General features: G+C 49.1%; 1 protein-coding gene and 1 long non-coding RNA gene across 3 annotated transcripts in view; one reads left to right on the forward strand and one right to left on the reverse strand.

Moving 5' to 3' along the window:
• Window positions 1–20,637, reverse strand: part of LOC118916387 (uncharacterized) — a 37,147-nt gene that overhangs the window by 11,576 nt on the left and 4,934 nt on the right. The gene's annotated exons all lie outside the window — the stretch shown is intronic.
• LOC130680030 (zinc finger protein 564-like) lies at window positions 15,270–17,992 on the forward strand. 2 transcript variants are annotated; one of them, XM_057489973.1, is made up of 2 exons: window positions 15,270–16,122; window positions 16,187–17,992. In XM_057489973.1, exons 1-2 carry the CDS (start codon window positions 15,465–15,467, stop codon window positions 16,312–16,314), a joined length of 786 nt encoding a protein of 261 aa, XP_057345956.1. In that variant the 5' UTR covers window positions 15,270–15,464; the 3' UTR covers window positions 16,315–17,992. The 2 variants fall into 2 exon arrangements, with proteins under 2 accessions (XP_057345956.1, XP_057345957.1); XM_057489974.1 differs by having other exon boundaries at window positions 15,270–16,329.

Raw genomic sequence — 20,637 nt, forward strand, 5'->3', positions numbered from 1 at the left:
GTGAGGGGCTGCAGCCAGGGGACCATCTAGGGTGGGCTTCCCGGACTGAGATACCCTTCAAGGCCATGAGGTCTTTTCTGTCCTTGGTAAGGTGTGGGGGTAATCAGGCCCGGGGTGACCCTCTCTCTGTGTCCTGCTCCAGCACTACATTGGAAGAGACCGAGGCGGCACGCCTGGTATGTCTTGTGCCACCAGTGTCTACAGCCAGTTCAGGAGCTCCCTGAGACCCCTGTGCTGGAGCTATGGCCGGTGTCACCTGCCTCAGCCCCTGCAGAGCCGGAGGATGTCCCAGCAGTGGCCTCAGTCCCGGTGCTAGCTGTGAGCACCTGGGACATCCCAGGAGTGGTCTCAGGCCCCGAGCTGGAGCCCCATGATCCCTGGGGCTCGGGGCCCAGGGCACCTGCCAGAATGGCACCAGGCCAGGGAGAGTCAGACGTGGACCTGGAACCCACCAGCCCCTGTGCTGCAAGCACCCAGGACATGTGGAGGAAGGAGGAGCCGAACATCCTGGCGTTTCCTCCCCGCCTGGTGTCCGAGCAGCTGACCCTGATGTGTGCGGTGAGTGGAGGGGGCTCTCAGGGTCGGGGGTGGGCCTTCCCTGTGTCACAGGCTGCCCCAGACCTGCCGTCCCCTGACGTGGACTCCTGTGATCTGGGCCCACGTCCCAGCTTCCCCACGGACTCACCATGTGCCCTGAGAGACTCTCCTCACCCCCAAGCCCTCACTGACCACACAGGGACAGTAGGGCTGGCCCTTAGGGATCCCTGCAGACCAATGAGGAGCAGAGGGAGGGTGGGCAGGGCCTGGCCGGGCAGGGAGGGGCAGGGCAGGGGAGGGGTGCTCAGGGAGGTGCTGCCAGGGCCTGAGGTCCTCGGGCCATTGGCCTGGCAGGCTCCTATGGCCTCCGCACTTCAGAGGCCCCTGCCATGGACCTGACTGCGTGGGAGACACAGACACCAACAAAGGCCCTGGGTGGAGTTGTTTCAGGGGAAACTGCACCTGAGTGGGGAGTGGGATCCAGGGGGTGGCAGAATGGGAGGCAGATGCCCCAGGATCGCAGGGTGAGCTGCCTTGTGCCGCAGGGAGGAGGTGAGTGAGGGTGCCTGAGAGCAGAGGCCCTCTGTTCCCCACCATGCTGTGCATCCAGTTCTTGGTGCCTCAGTGGATGCGGTCCAAAGCCCAGATGGCCAGACCCCCAGCTGCCTGGGCTCCAGCTCTGACTGGTGACTGCCTGGCACAGGGGCATAGCTGGATGACCCCTGCTTCTCATCCCCAGGAGCTGTTCACGAATGTGCTCTATTCTGAATGCGAGGCCTACCTTTGGCACCAGCCACAAACAGGAACCATTGAGCACATGGTCCCCACCATCCATAATGTCATGAGGCAGTTTGAAGCCATGGTTGGGTTGGTCACCACCACCTGCCTCAGGACCCCGAGCATGACAGCCCAGGACAGGGCCCAAGTGGTGGAGTTCTGGATCTGGGTGGCTGAGGTGTGTTATGGGACGGCCCCTGGGGTCCATCCTGGCGTCTTGGGAGCTGCTCCCCTCCGTGGCCAGCTCTCAGGGTGGGTGCCTGAGGTCTGCCCTGCACGGTCCCTGGGCCCCTCCTGCCAGGGGCGTGCGGACCTGGACTCGCAGACCCCGGGGGTGGGACAGCCATCCCTGGCCCCTTCCTTGGGTTGAGCTACAGTCCTCCACCCAGGAGGGCTGCTCAGCAGGTACCAGGTGTGCTGGGCTCCCTGGGTGTCTGTCTCCTTAAGGACAGGAGTTCATGAGGGGACAGTGCAGAGAAGCAGGCCATGCTCTCAGCTCTGTCTTCCCTCCCAGGAGTGCCTGTACATCAGGAACTATGCTACCCTCCATGCCATTGTCTTGGCCCTGCAGAGCCCGGCTATTCGTCATCTGGACAGCACCTGGGGTCATGTTTCCTGGTGGGTAGTCCTGTCCCCGGGACCAGGGCACCTGAGTGAACAGGGACACCACTGGGTCTGGCAGTGTCCTCTCAGTGGGTTGGGACTTCCTGTGAGGTGGCAGAGCCTACAGACAGGGACGGCAGGCTCTTGGGGCCCCCTGTGGGTTAGGTCACGGGTACTACCACAGGAATCAGTTTCCTGCAATGTCACGTATGGGTTGAATTTGAAGCCCATTGGAGATCTTGAGCTTGCGCTCTGCAGCAGGAGGTCTCTGCCCCAAGGACAGCGACCTGGCCCAAAGCAGATTCGCCCCTGGGAGAACTGGGAATGGAGGCCCTGGGTGGAAACATGCAACGCCCTTCCCTGGCCCTGGATTCCCCAGGGCTGTGGTGGAAAGCCTCATGCAGCCTAGTGGATCTCGTGGATGCCCCAGGAAAAGGGGTCTGCCTCCAAATTCTCCACCTACGGCCATGTGTCTCCCTCCTCCTCTCCCCTCCCATTAGGAAGAGCTCCAGGATGTATAAGAAACTTAAAAAGACCAACAAGGGGATTAACAGAGAGTGGCTCCTCGAGGTAAATGGGGGCTGGAGGTCTGGAAGGGAGGGGTCCTTGGGGCAAGTCCTCTGCTGCGCTGTGGCACAGCTTTGGGGAAGACTCAAGGTGTGCGGGGTGGGAGGGGGAAGCTGATGGTGAAAGTAGGGTCCCCCAGGCCCCAAGGGCCTCGTCTATCTCCCTCCCTGGCTCCACTTGACTGGGGGCCTGGCATCCAGTGAGGACCCAGAGGACAGGCCCCCGTCAGGGCTGGAGCTGGCCTGGGGTCGGCAGCAGGGGTGGGGCCTGTGGATGAGCAAGGTCGGCTTGTCCCCTGGGTCCCCTGAGCCTGTCACTGCCCCTCTGTGGCCTCGGGCTCCTCATGTGCACATGGAGGGTTGCCGTCAGCCTGGGGTGTGGGCCTCCCTGGTGAGCAGGGTCCAGGGAGCCAAAGACGCACTTCAGCTTTGTGCCCAGCCCACCTGGTCATGTGAGGGGAGCCGTGCTGATAGCCGGGTGACAGTGAGTGCTCAGGGCACCCTGGGAGGCAGAGGGACCTCCCCTGACCCTCTCAGGGCGGCGGCCGTGGCCCAAGGACCCCCATGAGTTTGTGTGTGTTGGAGCTGGGGTTGCTCTAGGCTGAGAGCCTGCTGGAGGTGAGGACAGCATAGGTGCCAGGGGGCTCGGGCAAGGCATCCATCCACCACGGTCTGGTTGTGGGAGGCCGCGTGGGAGGGGAGCATGAGCACCTGAGTGTCGTGCACCTTGCAGGAGGCGAGGGCCATGGTGAAGGAACAGATGTGCGACCTCAGCGCATGCCGGTGTATGAAGAAGCAGGTGAGGGTGGCATGGCGCGGGTCACGGGCAGTGGGGGCGACCCTGTACCTGCTCCTGGTCCCACCAGCCCTGAGCTGCCAGCACTGGGGTGACCAGGAGGAGGGTGAGAGCAGCTGGGTACTGGGAGAAGTTGGAGGACAGGTGCAGGGCCCACAGGTCCTGGGATTGGTTGAAAGTCAGCCCTGGGAGGGACCAGGAGGGGAGAGCTGGGCGAAGGGAGGTGGGGAGGCCACACAGGGTGGTCCAAGGGAGCTGGGGGCTGTGTGTGTGGGGTTCAGGGAAGGCTCTGTGGGCACCCCTGAGGCAGGCGGGGACTCATCACCTCCCCACCCCGGTGGCACAGGCCATGGTACCGTTCCTCGGACTGATCCTGTATGATGCCATTGACAAACACCTGGAAAATGATGAGGACGTGAGTGAGCCCAGAGTGGCACAGGGGGGTAGGATGGTGAGCTTTAGGGAGGAGAGAGCCCTCAGTGAGCCTGGACCTCTCAGCACCGGGCCTCCCCCACTCCTGAGTCCCCCCTCCACCCCAGAACCTGGGCTTCTTGGAGAGGACTGCCAGAAGGACCCACCTAAGCCCCGGTCCTGGCCCCAGGGCAGGTGGGGCTGAGGGCTCCAGGGGGCAGCATCTAGGCAGGACTGGTCTCCCCCTCAGGCCCTGCCCTGGGGGAGGGATGCTGCTTGATCAGGGCACGAAGCATATCGGGGGGCTGACAGTACCTTCACACCTGAGGCTTCGGCTTCCCGGTGCAGTCCCCGCTTCTCGGTAGCCCCGAGCCCGGGCCAGGCCCGGGTGCTGTTTCTGGGCAGGCCTGCCCCTTGGAGGGCCCTGGAGGTCCTCCACCTTGAGAAAGGCTGGGGACGTTTCGGCCTCGTTCTGGGTTCAGGGGACTGTTTCTGATGCACTTTGTTTGCCTTCCTGCCTTCCAGGGTGACGGGATGAGAGAGAGAGCGGTGAGTGCCCAGCCAGCAAAGGTGAGGGATAGAGTCTAGACCCCCTGGGCAGGACCCTGTCTGGCCCATCCCCTGGGTCAAACATGTCTTGACAGAGTTGAGACATGCAGAGCTGAGGACACTAAAGGCTTTGTCAGGTGGCAGGTGGGGGTGGCATCAAGGCCGCCTTCCTGGAGGAGGAGCTGGAGACCCAACAGTGGGAACAGGCAGGGCTGGTTGGCACTGGAGGGAAGGTGGGTTCCTATGTGAGCAAAGATCCGGGACAAGCCCAGTGCCCCACTCCTCACCCCCCTCCTTGTCTGCATCCTGTCCTTCCTCTGCCTCAGGACTCTCGCATCCTAGATCAGATCATGTTACACAGGAGCGTGGCCGCGCAGTATGACTTGGAGACCGATGGGTGCTTTGAGTCCTTTCTCCAGGCCGTGGAGCTCCTGGATGAGGAGCAGAGGTGAGGCCGGCCGGAGTCAGGCGTGGGCTGCAGCTGCCAGCAGGCTCTGGGAGAAGGGCCCCCTGCCATGTGGCTCCAGGGGCTCACAGGTGTCCCTCTGTCCTGCAGCTACACCCTGTCCTGCCAGCTGGAGCCCCCAGTGTTGCAGTCCTTCAGGTTCCACGTTTAAATGTCCTGGGCCAGGGCCAGGTGAGTTTCTGGGCTGGGGCGATCGGCAGGGGGTGGGCTGTTCCCCAGCCTCAGGGAAGCTTCGGGCCATGCTGGGGGCGTCCTAAAGACGGGTGCGGCTGGGGTCCCAGCTCCACTGCCGACCAGGCCTGTCAGGCTGAAGGGTGGTTCCCTTCCCCTCTGGGACCCAGCCTCCTCCTCTGTGAGTGGGTGACGCTCAGGAGCCTTCCCGAGACAGGGACCTCCCGGGTGCTGGTGATTGACAGGACCCTCCGCAGAGGGCACAGGGCCCGGAGCCCAGAGGGCAGTGGGGACGGGGTGGAAGCAGGATAATGGGGGGAACCCCGGATAACCTGCCTCTTCTGATCACCCGTGTGTGGCCCTGTAGCTGCTGTCATCGGGCCCGCGGCCCTGCCGGTGTCCTGGCTGCATGTGGAGGAGAGCTGCTTCCCCTCCGGGCAGGCGGCCCCTGGCGCCCCAGGACCCCAGTCTGCTTGCTGCTCCTCTTCCTCCCGCTGCTCCTCCTGAGCCTCTGCTGGGGCAGCTGCTCTGGCACCTCCTCCATCGGCCGCCTCGGGCAGCTCCCCGGGCTGCCGCTGCCTCCTCAAGGACCCGTATGTAGCTGCGGCGCACCTGGCCACCTTTGTGCTGTGTTGTCCCCTCTGCTTGTGCCCGCTGGGCAGAGAGGCGAGTCTCCCCACCACGCGGAGGGTGTCACCATTCGTGCATGAGGCCTCCCACGTTGTCAATGCCACCTGCTGCCTGGGTGCCATCAGCCTCTGAGTTGTAGCCACACGGTTCCAGGAAGAGGTGGGACCGTCCTCACCAGGCCTGGCCTTTCTGGGGATGGGCACGGACACAGCGCAGTGCTGCCTGGACCCACTGCCTCCTGGGTGCCCAGCAGAGGCATCTGAGGATTCCGGTGGCTGGCCACTGCAGGTTCCAAGGGCATGCTCCCAGGGGAGCCCCCTGTGCACCTTCTACCCCTCAGCCCTGAGAAATATGCTCTCTAGGGATTAAAGATGGTGTGAGAGGTGAGACAGAGACCTCCTCCTGAAACCACATATAGTATGAAAATATAATTAATAGAACTCATCCTGAAAGAGTAATAGGAAAGAAGGCTGCACCAGACTGCATACACCTGGAGAAGAGAGCAGACCTCACAGAACAGGGTAAGGTACCAAAGCTCTGATGTGGTGGGACCCAAGACCTTCTCCAACCACAGCACATCGGCAGGAGGAAGAGACACAGACCAGGGAGGGAGTGGAGGCCCGGGACTGCTGAACACCTAGCCCTGGAGATCTGTTCTGGGAGCACAAACCTACATTGCATGGTGCTCTGGTGATTAGTGGGGCTGGAAAGCTAAGACAAGCGGAATACCTGGAGAGATGGAGATTCCAGCTGCTTGTGGAAAACAGGGATTCATATCTGGCTGATCTGGACGGGCAGTCTGAAAGACTTCCTAAAAGCACAAGGGCTGCTAAAGGGGCAAGGATTGCACAGAGCTTACTGCTCAGGACAAAGGACAGGTAGACAAAATTGTCTGGGTGCACTCTGCCCAGCAGGTTGGGAATTTAAATGATCTTCAGGTGCTCCATGCCCCTGGCTGACTCCGCAGCTCTGCAGCCCCCCACTGTGATATGCAGCCGCTGTGTCTTCCTCCCAGCTAGCCTGCACCTGGCTCATGAACGGACAGCACCTGTCCTGGTGTCAGGCCAGCCAGAGGGAAGCCCCGCCTACAGCAGCTATAAACACAAAGCATAGAGGCTTACACCTGTGTGTTTGGCCACTGGTTCTGGCAGTTGAAACAGCCATAGCAGCCAGAAAACAGGAAACAGCCCTTTCCACCCCGCAGGCACCAGCACCACTGTCCTTTGATGCCCGACATCAATCCAGCGGATGAGCAGCTCCAGAGAGTAGAGCTTCTGGGCACTAGAAGGCACCACATACAAATATGAAATGTCAAAGGAACCTGGTACAAAGTCAAATCTCAACACCAGAGAGAGGACTGAGTGAGACTGAATTAATAAATCTTCCTGAAAGAGATTTCAAAATAAAAATCATAAACATACTTATGGAGGTACAGAAAAATATTCAAGAACTCAGGAACGAATTTAGGACAGAGATCCCATTGTTGAAGAGCACAATAGATGGTATTAAAAACCAGAAAAGACCCCAAAGAGCCAAAGCAATCCTGAGAAGGAAGCATAAAGCAGCGGGGAATTACAGTCCCTGACTTCAAGCTCTACTATAAAGACATCCTAATCAAGACAATTTGGTACTGGCACAAGAACAGAACCATAGACCAATGGAACAGACTAGAGAGTCCAGATATAATCCCAAGCATATCTGGTCCATTAATATATGATAAAGGAGCCATGGACACACAATGGGGAAATGACAGCATCTTCAACAGCTGGTATTGGCAAAACTGGACAGCTACATGCAAGAGAATGAAACTGGATTATTGTCTATTCCCGTACAGAAAAGAAAACTCAAAATGGATCAAAGACCTGAATGTAAGTCATGAAACCATAAAACTCTTAGAAGATAATATAGGCAAAATTCTCCTGAATATAAACATGAGAAACTTTTTTCTGAATGCATCTCAGAGTAAGGGAAACAAAAGCAAAACTGAACACGTGGGACTACATCAAACTTAAAAGCTTCTGTACAGCAAAGGACACCATCAACAGAAAAAAAGGCATCCTACAATATGGGAGAATATATTTGGAAATGACATATCCGACAAGGGGTTAACATTTCATAATGTATAAAGAACTCACACTCCTCAACATCCAAAAAGCAAATAACTCAATTAAAAAATGGGAGGGGCATGTGAACAGATAATTCTCCAAAGAAGAAATTCAGATAGCCAACAGGCACATGAAAACATGCTCCACATCACTAATTATCATGGAAATGCAAATAAAAACCATGATGAGATATCACCTCACAACAGTTAGGATGGCCAGGATCGAAAAGACAAAGAACAACAAATGCTGGTGAGGATGTGGAGAAAGGGGAACCCTCCTACACTGCTGGTGGGAATGTAAGCTAATTCAACCATTGTGTAAAGCAATATGGAGGCTCCTCAAAAAACAAAAAATAGAAATACCATTTGACCCGGGAATTCCACTCCTAGGAATTTACCCAAATAATATAACTTCTCAGATTCAAAGAGACATATGCACCCCTATGTTTATTGCAGCACTACTTGAGATAGCTAAGATATGGAAGCAACCTAAGTGTCCATCAGTAGATGAGTGGATGAAGAAGAGGTGGTACATATACACAGTGGAATTCTATTCAACCATAAGAAAAAAACAAATTCTACAATTTGCGACAACATGGATGGAGCTGGAGGATATTAAGCCAGGCAGAAAAAGTCAAGTACCCAATGATTTCTCTCATTTGTGGAGTATAACAATGAAGCAAAACTGAAGGACCAAAACAGCAACAGACTCACAGACTCCAAGAAGGGACTAGCGGTTACCAGAGGGGAGGGGTGGGGGAGGGAGGAAGAAGGGGATTCAGGGGAATTATGATTGGTACACATGGGGTGGGGGGATCAGGGGGAAGACAGTGTAGCACAGAAAAGGCAACTAGTGACTGTGTGGCATCTTGCTACACTAATGGGTAGTGACTGCAATGGGGTATGGGGGGGACAAGATAATGGGTGAATGTAGTAAAGAACCATGTTTTTTCATGTAAAACCTTCATAAGAGTGTGTATCAATAATACCTCAATAAAAAGAAAAGAAAAGAAATAGCCTCCCTGAGGGCAGTGTGATCTAGACATTGTCCCTGGGGTTGGGGTCATCCTGTGCAGGTGGGATGCTGTCAGTGAGAGGACTGCCCCCACACTGCTCTTTCTTCTCAAAGCTCAGCTCTCTTGCAGACCTCATGTGCCCCCTGACCCACCCCGGCCTTCAAACTCTGACGCAGGGGGTCCTTGACCTCCGCCAGGTTGCGCTCCATCCTTGGTCCTCCCCCATAAGGTGCTCAGGAAGAGTGGGGCGCTCTAAGACCCAGGCTGGCACACCTTGGCAGCACTGGGGAGGGCTGCTCAAAAAGAACCTGGGCCTTTCTTCCTGACAACTATAGGTGATGATCAGACACCAAAATCTGTATGCCCCAGGGTGTGTCCTCACATCTGGAAGACCAATGCACACGTAACCCAAGTAGATCCCAGGGCTGCAGGACACCAGTCTAGCACTGTCCCATTTGATGAGACACAGCTGCCCCACACATTCCAGAAAATTCCTTTCCAAAACAAATTGAACTTGGTCTCTCAAAGCACCTCCAAGAGTTGCATGCCTTCCACTGGGGGGCTTTGTTTGAGTCCACTTTCTCCATGCTTCACACCTCAGAGCACCCCCCAAAGCTTCTGGGTCCCCAGTCCTCCCCAATGGTACCCCTCAGCCGTCCAGCCCTAGGCCAGGCTGGTGTGAGGCCCCTGGTGTCCCGCTCCTGGCTCCTGGCTGAGTGGCTTGACATCTATGACAAAAGGTTGGGGAGGCTGAGCGGAGGCACTGGGCTCTGATTCTCCCCAGCCGCTCCCCCAGGGCTCTCAGGATGTGTTCACCCTCCCAGGAGGGAAGGCCTGGCCTGGAGGGGAGTTCCAGGATCAGCACAAACACCCCCTTGGAGGGCTCCAGGCTGGAGACAGTCTCCAGGCCTTATGCTGCAGGGGGAGCCCCAGATTGGGGACTGGGGAAGTGGACGTGGGCCCTCCTTACAGCCTCAGGTGACCAGGTGACAGGAGGTAAAATTGCAACACCCAGGCCACCCTCCTCCTCCTGGCCCTGCCCACAGCACCCTCAGAGCCATCTGCCTGCACGGTGGTCCCAGGGATGACCTCAGGTTCCCCGGCCACAAAGGGAGGGAGGTTTGGGCTGAAGGAAGGCAGACGGGCCTCTGGCAGGGCGGTGGCCCAGGTCAGACCTGTCTTCCTGCATGGCCCACCAGCCTCAACCTTAGAGAGATGGACTTCTGGGCCCAGAAACAAAGCAGCAGCCCTAGGCCTACTGGATGGTCACTGGGCCAGCGGTCCGTCCTCCCCTGGTGTGTGCAGAGGCCCAGAGCACGCCAGGCCCTGGACTGCTGCTGCTGGGACACCAGGCTCACACGGCTGCCTGACCACCCTGACTGTGGGCTGCAGTGCACCTGTCCCACCCGATGTGTGCTGGGGAGGTGGCAGGGCCCTCTGGCACCAGGTGCGCGGCTCTGTGCCCAGGCACGGGGCTCTGGGGACTCCCCGTCTTTGGGCTCCTCAGAGAAGCTAATGCTGGATTTCTTGTTCACGGAGTCGAATAACGAACTCCGGAAACACTTAAGGTAGGAGAGCAAGTGCGAGGCTTTTATTTAGAGATGAAGCAGGCAGGCAGAGCTCCTGGCTTGCACCTGCCCGGAGGGCTCAAGACAGCCCTGGGTTTCTGCGACGTCTAGGGGATTTACAGGTGGTTGAGAGACAAAGGGTAGGGATGCAGACCGGCTAAATGGCCCCCAAATGCTTATTTTTGAAGAGACAGTTAATTTCTTATCAGTTTTCCAGATTATTTTGCAGAGTTAACACAAGAAATTTACTGCTCTGATTCTTTCACAGAACAGCAGCTTCTTGGTTTGCGAGCATATCAATCAAGACTGCCTGTCCTGCTCCAAAGGTGGGCTGAGTCATTGTCCGCTATGTTAAGAAACCCATTTTTTGACTTCTTGGGTTTTAAAATGCAATCTTATCTTGAAGATGGAATCTTTCCTGTTTTTACTGTTGTTTGTGACTGGGCTCACTTGCCATTTTGAGTTGCCTAGGACACAAATCGTTTGATTAGGGCTAGAGGAAGAAAAGCAGCATCTGGGAAAAGTTAAAGAAACTAAGCTGGGCCTTTTAGCAGGCTAAAGTAAATTTTACAATAGTGTCATTTAACTGACACAATGAAGACATGGGCTAGGCTGAGGTATTTTCCTATCTGGGGGATATTCAAACATTTCAGGCCAAGTTACTCCTGGGCTTTTTAGTTTTCATCAATCTCCCAGAAGAATGCTTGTATTACATTAGAGAATTAATGTGACTGACTTTCCTTAATTGTTTCATATGGAGTTTCAGTAGGGGTTTTAATCCGGAGGCCCCCCTACTCGGTCTGCACCCCCAGTCCCTTCCTCACTACCACTGAGGCTCCGTGGCTTCCCTCCCCAGCTGCTGCCATTCTCTTCTTGTTCTTCCTCCAGGCTCTGTGTTCCCATGCTTGGGGCACCCCTCTCTCCCTGCCCTCCCAGCGGACTCCTTCCCCCATCCCTCCCCTGGCCTGGGACTCCTGCTGGGAGGGTGTTGTGTCTTTTCCTCGGTTCTTGTCCCTGCCGCAACCAAGAATTGAAGGGCAGGAACACACTAGTGTGGGCTACCTCAGAGAGAGAGGCACACTGAAAGGTTGGCGGTTCCCCCTTTTAAGGATTTCTCAGGAATGTGACAAAGGGCTACGGGTGTGGACTTGTTAAGTGGTCTCAAGATGTTTTTCTTTGATGAGACAAGAAGTTTCTTATCAGTCCTCTGGGTCATAATGCAAAATTAGCTTAACACAAGAAATGCCCTGCTCTGATGGATTCCCTCCAGGAGAGCAGCTTCCTGGTTGGGGAGCATATCAGTTAAGACTGCCTTCCCTGCCTCCAAGGTGGGCTGAGTTATTGTGTGTTTGCTAAAGAGTATGTTAAGTGTGGATAAAATGAAAGTTCCTGTGGCCAGGATTCTCACCTGGGCCTAGTCGGCTAGCTCACCACTCATGTGGGCAATATGTTGCTATTGACTCTACAGAAAGAGCTCCACCCAGTGCTCTGGGTGACACGGTGACACGGCTGCGAGGCTGCAGGAGAGCAGAGCAGAGGCTGGAGTGGTGGCAGCGCTGAGGTCAGAGCCCCAGAGGATGGCTGTGTGGGATGGCTGTGTAGGCAGGGAGGCCCAGAGGCAGAGACCGGCTTGCTGCATGCAGAGTCGCTCTGATTGGATCTGATGTTAGTGATTGACCTGCCACTGTGGAAATAAAGTTGGGTATAACCCTTTCACCCCAAGAACGTTTTACTGCCATTTCTTTGGTCCATTGAATCCATACTGAACTTGCCCAGGGTTGAAAACCAGTGGCAGGACATCAAAAATCTTACTTAAGTTCCTGGGTTTTAAAATGCAATCTTAGCTTTAAGATAGAATCTTTCCTGTCTTTACTGTGCTGTTTATGGCTGGGCTAGCTTGCTAAGTGAACTGTCCAGTCCGCAAATTACTTGATACGGGGATGGCGGAGGAAAAACCGCATATAGGTAAAGTTAGAAAAATATGCTGTGCCTTTTAGCATGCTTAAGTAAATCTTACACATGATTACAAACAATTAGCACAATAAAAACACAGACTACTTTCCTTCACTCAGGGAATATTAACTGATCTCACTGTGCATAATGCTTAACACAGAGTTCTGATAGGGGCTTTCCTTGCATGTAGTCACACTGCTCTGACTGTAATTACCCTGCCTTGCTTTTTCCAGAGGCCCTCACCCTATTGTGTCTAAGCCCAGGATCCCTGTGTCAAGCTGAGCCTGGGCAGCGACACAGCCATGGGAGGAGGAGACTTTGCTCAGAGATGGTGAAGATTCAGGCCTCTGCAGAGTCGGGGGGGTGAGGATCTGCGCCTCACCTTTGTTGGCCCCCAAGTTCTCTCCTGATGGCCCCTCTGCAACACCAAATATGTTGAAGATTGAGTTTGTTCTCCTCAGTTCTACTCCCCGCTGAATCAAAGAATTGAAAGGCATGCCTGAGACATAGTAGTAGCAAAGCAGAGCAAAAGTTTCATTTGAATATATTCCAAGGAAGGAGAGGGCCAGATTCAAGGTAGAAGAAGGTCCCAGACTTTTAAGGGAGGGTCTGTTTATCAGGTCCTGGCTGGGAGGTGCTTCTTTGACATGATGAGATCATTTGATTGACAGTTCTAGTTATACACCCATTCCTCTTGGTGTGCATGTCTTTTCCCATGCAGGGGCAGGGAGCAAATTTGCAATTTTATTTTAATGAGACGATGATAAGGTGTGGTTTGGGCAGTTCTTAGTTTTGTTCGATTGTACCTGTGTTCAGACCTGGTTGGGACCAGTTGGGTTTGGTCCTGATAGTCACAGATGTTATCTCCCTGCAAAGCCTTTGTTGTCTTCAAGTGGGACCCCCTAACTGGGCAGTTTTTCCTTGAACCTTATCTTCCCATTCCCTGGCTGCTTATGTCTGTCTTTCTACCAAACAGCCGCCTTACCCATTCATTCCGTGATAAAAAGCTAGTCTAACAGGTGAGGAAGTGGTGGCTTTAGTAGAGCAGCTGCCCTTGAATGCCATCCACTGTTCTGTAAATAACCACTTAATAAAACTCATTTGTTTGCCAAGCTGGACTCATCTGAGTCATTTCTTTGGTCTGTCACATCCCTCACAACTCAGAAGATGTTTCCTTTATGCCCCTTCAGGAACTATACATAAAACATGCCTTCTGTCTCATGTCTGAGCTCCAAGTTCCAATACATTTTCTAGCCCTATCAAATGACATAGAGAAAGGAAAGACTGAGTCTGTGATAAATATTATTCAAATATAAAGGAATTCCCCATGAGAGTATTTTCATTCCTCCAGCTGCCGCTGACTACGTATAAAGATCTGGAACACATTAGGGACAACATGGCTGGCTGGACCCTATTAAAGCTGGACTCCTTGCAGGTCTCCTGGACTCTGGTGTTTGGTGTTAGGGATAGAAGAGAAACAAGTCCAGTTTTTCACTACGTTTTTACTCATTAAAACCTTATGTAGCTTTGACCCTCTGCCTCATGGAATGCAGTTAATAGTGTATAATAAGGAAGATGAAAGAGTTTTTCTTACAAGATAATGGTGGTCTTGAAATTATAGTGCTTGTTTCATTTGTATTGGATTTCTATCATTTTCCAGTTGGCTCTGGGCACTGCCATTAAGGAGAAATAAGAGGCAACATGATTACATTAAAATTATGTCAGTGATTTCCATGCGTTCATATGCCAAGTGTCTTCCTGAGTTCTGTGAGCTGTTCTAGCAAATTAATTGAACTTAAGGGTAAAGTCATTGGAACTAATCTGTAGCCAGAAGCTACAGGCTGGTTAGAAGGTCAGGTAATAGCCTGGGACTTGTGACTGGATTTTGGAATGTTGGGGGGAGGTGGATGGAATGGAGGGCAATCATGCAGGACTGATCCCTTAACCTGGGGAATTTGATGCCGTCTCCAGGAAAGATAATGTTGGGATTGAGTTGAATTCTTGGACACCCTTCTGGCTTGGGAGAACTGCTGCAGGTTGTGTTTGGAAAAACTCCTTCCCCCCACACAAACATTCTAATTGGGTCCAGGAAACTGAACAGACCTGTGGTACACATATTTTGGTTATTTTAGGACTCAGTGGCCATTGAGGATGTGGCTGTGAACTTCACCCAAGAGGAGTGCGCTTTACTGCATCCTTCACAGAAGAAACTCTACAGGGATGTGATGCAGGAAACCTTAAGGAACCTGGCCTCAGTAGGTATGGGTGATGAGTTTTCTTCACTTCATCAATTATCGGACAAGTGTTTCTTTTTCTCATCAGTATTGTTCCTAGATGTAGAATTGTGGAAGGGAAAGATGTTGGCAAATAAACAAGGCTGGTCACGGCTCATCATTAACCTAGAATTAATAATTTTTCTAAGATCTCTAATATTTTCATTTTTCCTCTGCCTTTCAGGGAAAACATGGGAACTTCACAAAATTGAAGATCAACACAACAAGCAGGGAGAAAACTATCGTAAGTCACATTCATACAACACAATAGTGTATCATGTGAGAATCCTGGTGTTATGAAATTTCAAAACAAGGAAACAGTTCAAATAACCCTTGCTTCAAATTTAGTTATTTTTTGAAAATGTTAAATACTTTAAATGTGACATAGATGTTTAGTGTTTGCAAAACAGGATACTTGGGAGACTGTATTAATAAGCACTGTATATGAATATTATTAGGGTGAAGTCATCTTGAGAGCATGCCTTATATTCAATTTGAAACAATTCAGGAAAGGCAGATAACCTACATATCTGCTACAAATCATAAAAATATAATTCAGATATTTCACTGATAATTAAGAATTCATTAATAAACATTATTAATGTGCTTCTCATTTTGTACAGAAATCGTAAGGTAGAGAGACTGTGCAGAAGTAAAAAGAGCAGTCAATATGGAGAAATCTTTAACCTTATTTCAAATCTCAATCTGAACAGCAAAACTGCTAAACCCAAACCATGTGAATGCAGCATATGTGGAAAAGTCTTCAAGTGCCACTCGTCCCTTAATAGACACATGAAATGTCACACTGGACACAAACCATGTAAGTATCAGAAATATGGAGAAGCCATGTAAATGTAAGGAATGTGGTAAAGCCTTCAGTTACTTGAAATTTTTTGAAAACCGTAAGAGCACTCACAACGGAGAGAAAAAGTACAAGTGAAGGAATGTGGAAGAGCTTTCCATTCTCACACATCCTTTCATACACATGAAAGGATTCACACTGGAGAAAAGCCCCACGAATGTCAGGAATGAGACAAAGCCTTCATGTGGCCCACGACCTTTCGAAGACATATGATAACACACAAGGGAGATGTTCCTTACAGGGGTAAGGAATGTGGGAAGGGCTTTAGTTGTTCTGCTTCATTGCGAACACATGAAACAGCTCACACTGGAGAGAAACCCTATCAGTGTAAACAGCGTGGAAAACTCTTTAGATATCCTCAAACCTTACAAACACATGAAAGGACTCACACGGGAGAGAAACCATATGAATGTAAGCTGTGTACCAAAGCTTTCATTTGTGTCAGTTCTCTTAGAAAACATCAAAGAACTCGTACAGGGGAAAAACCTTATCAGTGTAAGGAATGTGGGAAAGCGTTTAGTGTTCTCTCAAGCCTTCGAGTCCACAGGATCAGTCACACTGGACATGGACCTTATAAATGTAAGCAGTGTGAGGAAGCATTCACTTCTCCCAGTGCATTTCGAGTACATGGAAGGAGTCACAGTGGAGAAAATCCCTATGAATGTGAACTATGTGGAAAAGCCTACAAATATTACCATTCCCTACAAACACATGAAAGAAGTCATACTGGAGAGAAACCATATGAATGCAAGGAATGTGGGAAAGCTTTTAGATATTCCCAATCTGTTCGATACCAGGAGATGACTCACACTGGAGAGAAACCCTATGAATGTAAACAATGTAGAAAAGCCTTCAGGTATTATCAAAGTTTGCAAGCCCCATGTAAGGACTCAATGTAAGCAAGGTGATAAAGCCTACAGATGTCACAATTCCTTAGAAATGCATGAAAGAACTCATACTGGAGAGAAACCCCATGAGTGTGTTGGAATGTGGAAAAGTCTTCAGATGTTACCAGAGTTTTCTAACACATGAAAGAAATCCCACTGGAGAGAAATTCTATTAATATAAAGGTTGTAGTAAAATATCCAAATGTTCCAGTTATCTTCAAAAACACGAAAGCATTCACACAGGAGAGAAATCCTATGAATGTGAACATTGTGGTAAAGCCTTCATTGCTCACGCAACCATGCGAAGACACGTGAGAGTGCACACACAAGAAATATCATTTAAATGTGAAGACTGGGAAAGTCTACTATCATCCCAGTTCCTTCTGAAGGCTGGAAAGGACTCATTGTGTAAAATTTCTTGAATATGAAGTGTAGGAAAGACTTCAGTTGGCCCACATCCTTGAATGTGAAAACTCACACCAAAAAGAAATGTAAATGTATGTAGCATGAGAAACAACGTAAATATTCCAGGAAACTATCAACTTGAAAAGGTTTTATTAAAGTTTTAAATATATTATGTTTATTAAGCCTCTGTATACCAGTGGAATGCAGAATGTAAATTATTTTCCGAAGTGGACATCCTGCGAGTCATCTTTAAACAACAGTACATAATAATAATTAGTAATTATTCACTAAAGGAGTTAATATTTTGTTTCCACTTTGAAGCCTGTTGGGTCTGTAAGAGAAGTATTTCTATTATGCAATTAGGTTTAATTTTTTTAAAAATAATGTTTTATTTGTTCTGTGTTGAGGGGCCACTGAAAAATGATAGTGTGGTATTTGTTGGGATTTTCCAATGACCTTCATGACAATTTCTGGATATTTCTGGTCCATTATACATTCTATCTTTATTACTGATAAAGTTCCTTTTTGGGAGGATGATGGGTAAGAGTCCTTTTCTGCTTTCCATGCTAATGAACAGTTGGAATAAATTTTTATGTACTATAGTTTATGATAATAGTTCAAGATGAATTACTATTTTCATATTTGGGTCCTTCTTTCTGACTAGTATTTGGTATTTGGTATTTGGTAAATAGACTTGACTTGAGAGCCTTGTGACATGACAAAGTAGGAGATATCTTCTCTGTGGGTAATGTGAGGATCTAGATTTGCCAGAAGACATCCCCTTTATGGTTCTGTGTTAGGGTTCATCAATAGCCTCACTTGCATGAGATTTTGAAGGTTAAAGTGAAGAAAGCATTAGTCGGATACCGGCTCCACCATACAGGGAGAGAGAAGAAATACAGAAGCTTTAAGAAGACCACCTTGCAGCCTCTTCTCCAGATTCTTTGCCCTTGCCTAACCATCAACTGTTCGATACCTATTTTCTTAGAGGTGTAGGTTAATAATGATAACAAGATCCACAGCGAAGATCCAGGAGAATTTGTAATTTTCTGTAAGGCCTCCTGTGTTCACTAGGAAACAAAGTGAGACTTTTGTGTTTAGGAGTGTTCTCTGATTCCCCTTTTCTCTAGATTTTATCTGTATACGGTCTGATTTGTATAGGAAACACTTTATGTTGTTAATAGTGCTAGTGAATATGTTTTTGTGATTCACCATGACAGCTACAATGATGTAGTCAAAAGGTACAACATGAGTTTGTTTCTTTACTACATTGTACACAGAACCAGTGGCTCTGACTCACTCCTTCCATGTGAGTGTAAACACCGTCTAACTCTCACGAAGACTGTTTCCTCTTGCAGCTGAATGTAATCCCTCAATATATTTTTAATTATGTTTGATTGTACACGATTAAAAATACATTCCTTGTATAGCATAAGGAATATAGTCAAAATATTGTAACAACTTGGTATGGTGATAGCTGGTACCTAGAATTATCATGTATATAAATGTTGAATCACGGTGTTGTATACCTGAAACTAATGTAATACTGTGTGTCAACTACCCTTCAATAAAAAAATAATTATCCAGAAAAAAAAAAAGATACATTCCTTTTTTGTGAAAGGAGCACTTCTGTAGTTGTTTCCTAGAAGTATTTTATTAACTGTTGTTGAAGCCATCAAATGTCAACAAATACTGTGTTTTTCTTTATCTGAAAGGATATATTAAAATATCCTATTGTAACTATGGATTTTCAGATCAGTTTTGCAGTTTTCTCTGTTTAATTATTATATGCCATGAGTCAATATTATCATGTGCATACAATTCAGTATTTTTCCTTCAAACTTTATTTCTTATTTTATAGTTACAGTTTTGTCATGAAACTAATTTCTCATTTATTCTTTATAGCAAAAATGGAAATCACGTTTTCTTTCAGGGCCCTTCTGTTAGTTACTCCCAGGATCACACCTGTAGTGGAAGAGAGGGGTGTAATGAATTCCGGTAAAAATGACCATAAACCATAAAGGAGTGTGATATAAGAGTTATCCAAAGGATAACTGACAGCTTTGGGGAAAACGAGGAACAGAGGCATGATTCCCACGAACCCTTTGAATACTTTCTCTTTCTCATGCTTTCCTTCAGTTCTGAGCTCGTCTTTGTGTTGAGGGCACAGTCTAATTGGCTTGTAAGTCCAGTCCACAAATTCATTTTTTTTTTTGCAGTCCTCAGTTCCAATCCATTTGTTGGGGTCTGCTGGTTCAGTCCTTTCCTAAGTCCCCAGTTCCAAACTGGGAATTAGTGGTGGTGCACACTGGGCCTTCTCTTGGCCATTTTGCGGTAATACCTTTTTGGTTACTACTGGTATGTTGAGGTGCACATGAGGTAAAAGCTATTATTGGTAGTGGGCTTCTTGGAATCTGAAAGCCACAAAAATTGGTGGGCACGGGTCGAGCATTTAAAAGCCGTTAGGGTGCTCACCACCTGACTCCAAGACTCCTATGTTAGGATAGGTTGGTCAAGGAAGAGGTTAGATTGACGTTGAGTCACCCACCAACCTCAGGAAAATTTCCATGCAACAAGGTACACTGTAAAACACCACACAATCTCCCACCCAGCGGCACATCCCTCTTAGGTGTTAGTTTGGCTCTGAAAGACCCAAATGCTTAGCTAAAAGAAAAAAAAAGGAACTCTTAAATTCCAAAGAGTCGAGCATACCGCCTCCTGCACACCTTATTTCATATCTAAGAGCTATGGTTCCAGAGTAATGGTAAAATCTTATTAAAAATCAGCCTACACTTACAATGGCCATAATGGGGAACATTCAATTAGACAAAATCAATTCCTTTTGGAAGTGCTGAAACTGAAAGTAAAGTTTCGAAAGTAAAATGCACAGAATGGGATACTTATCTTAATTGGTATGTAGAAGCTTCCCAAAGGCTTTAAGATTCCAAAACAGCTTTGTTAAAGTTTCATTGTAAAAGGCCAATAAAAAATTAAAGACATGATAGATATGTAAAATAATACCTAAGCCACTCCCATTATACCCTCCTGAGAGTCCAAACATTTAAATCATTGGCTGAGAAAAATCAACGTCTCTTTTGTAATCAGCTGGGATATTGAACCAGAGATGATCTTTAAAGACCTTGTACAGATTCTTCAACATCAACTTAAATACAAAATCTACCCTTGATGGGGGTCCCTCATACGAGTTCCTCTCAGAGTTGATTAAACTTTGAGAGGTATTCTGATAAACTGATATATTCCTTTAAACAGTCAAGGGGAAACTAAAATTAATGAAAAACCTTGCCAAATTCTGTTAGACATCAAAGCCTGAAGCAAAAGATACTGGAAAAATAGGCAGGGGGTGGCTAATGATGAGAATCCTTACCAGTCAGCCGTCCTGAATCTCTAGTGCCTGGCAGACATAAGAAAATAAAATATCCTTTGCACCCTCTTTAAATACACTTATGTCCGAGGTGGTTATTAAGTACTGCCAGGAATATATATTGTTTGTCTCTTTTGATAACTAAGAAGGTATTTTAAAGGATTTTTTTTAAGTAGCTAACCTAGTTGTAGTTACAGCTTCTCCGGGGAGTGTAATCATAACCAGTCAGTCTGGAATTTCCTCATCAGTACAGGCCAAGTAAGCCATCTGCTTAGACCCCTACAGACCCCCAAGGAGGGTGACCTTGCCTGAATCCACTCTTGGCTAATAACATCTTTGTCCAACAACCTGCCTTTAAAACCCTCTTCTTTTTCACACTTCTTCAGTGTGCCTATCTGTTTACTAAATGGGATACTGCTCAGTTCACGAATCACTGAAAAAATCCAGTAAGACCTTTAAAATGTACGCAGTTGAATTTTGTTTTTTAACAAGGCAAATGGTGAATGATGAACTTTTGTTCATTCAAGAAAATCTGTGAAGATTTGTAAGGAACAGGAGAGTGTGTGGTATTTGTATCAACAGTATTCTCTCCATAGCTCCTTCCAGCTAACACTGGTGAAGACCCCACTTCAGACTACTTACGGCAGCCTAGACCATGTGCCAGCCTGTCATCTCAGCTCC

Source organism: Manis pentadactyla, chromosome 12, assembly GCF_030020395.1.
Source record: "Manis pentadactyla isolate mManPen7 chromosome 12, mManPen7.hap1, whole genome shotgun sequence".
NCBI lineage: Eukaryota > Metazoa > Chordata > Mammalia > Pholidota > Manidae > Manis > Manis pentadactyla.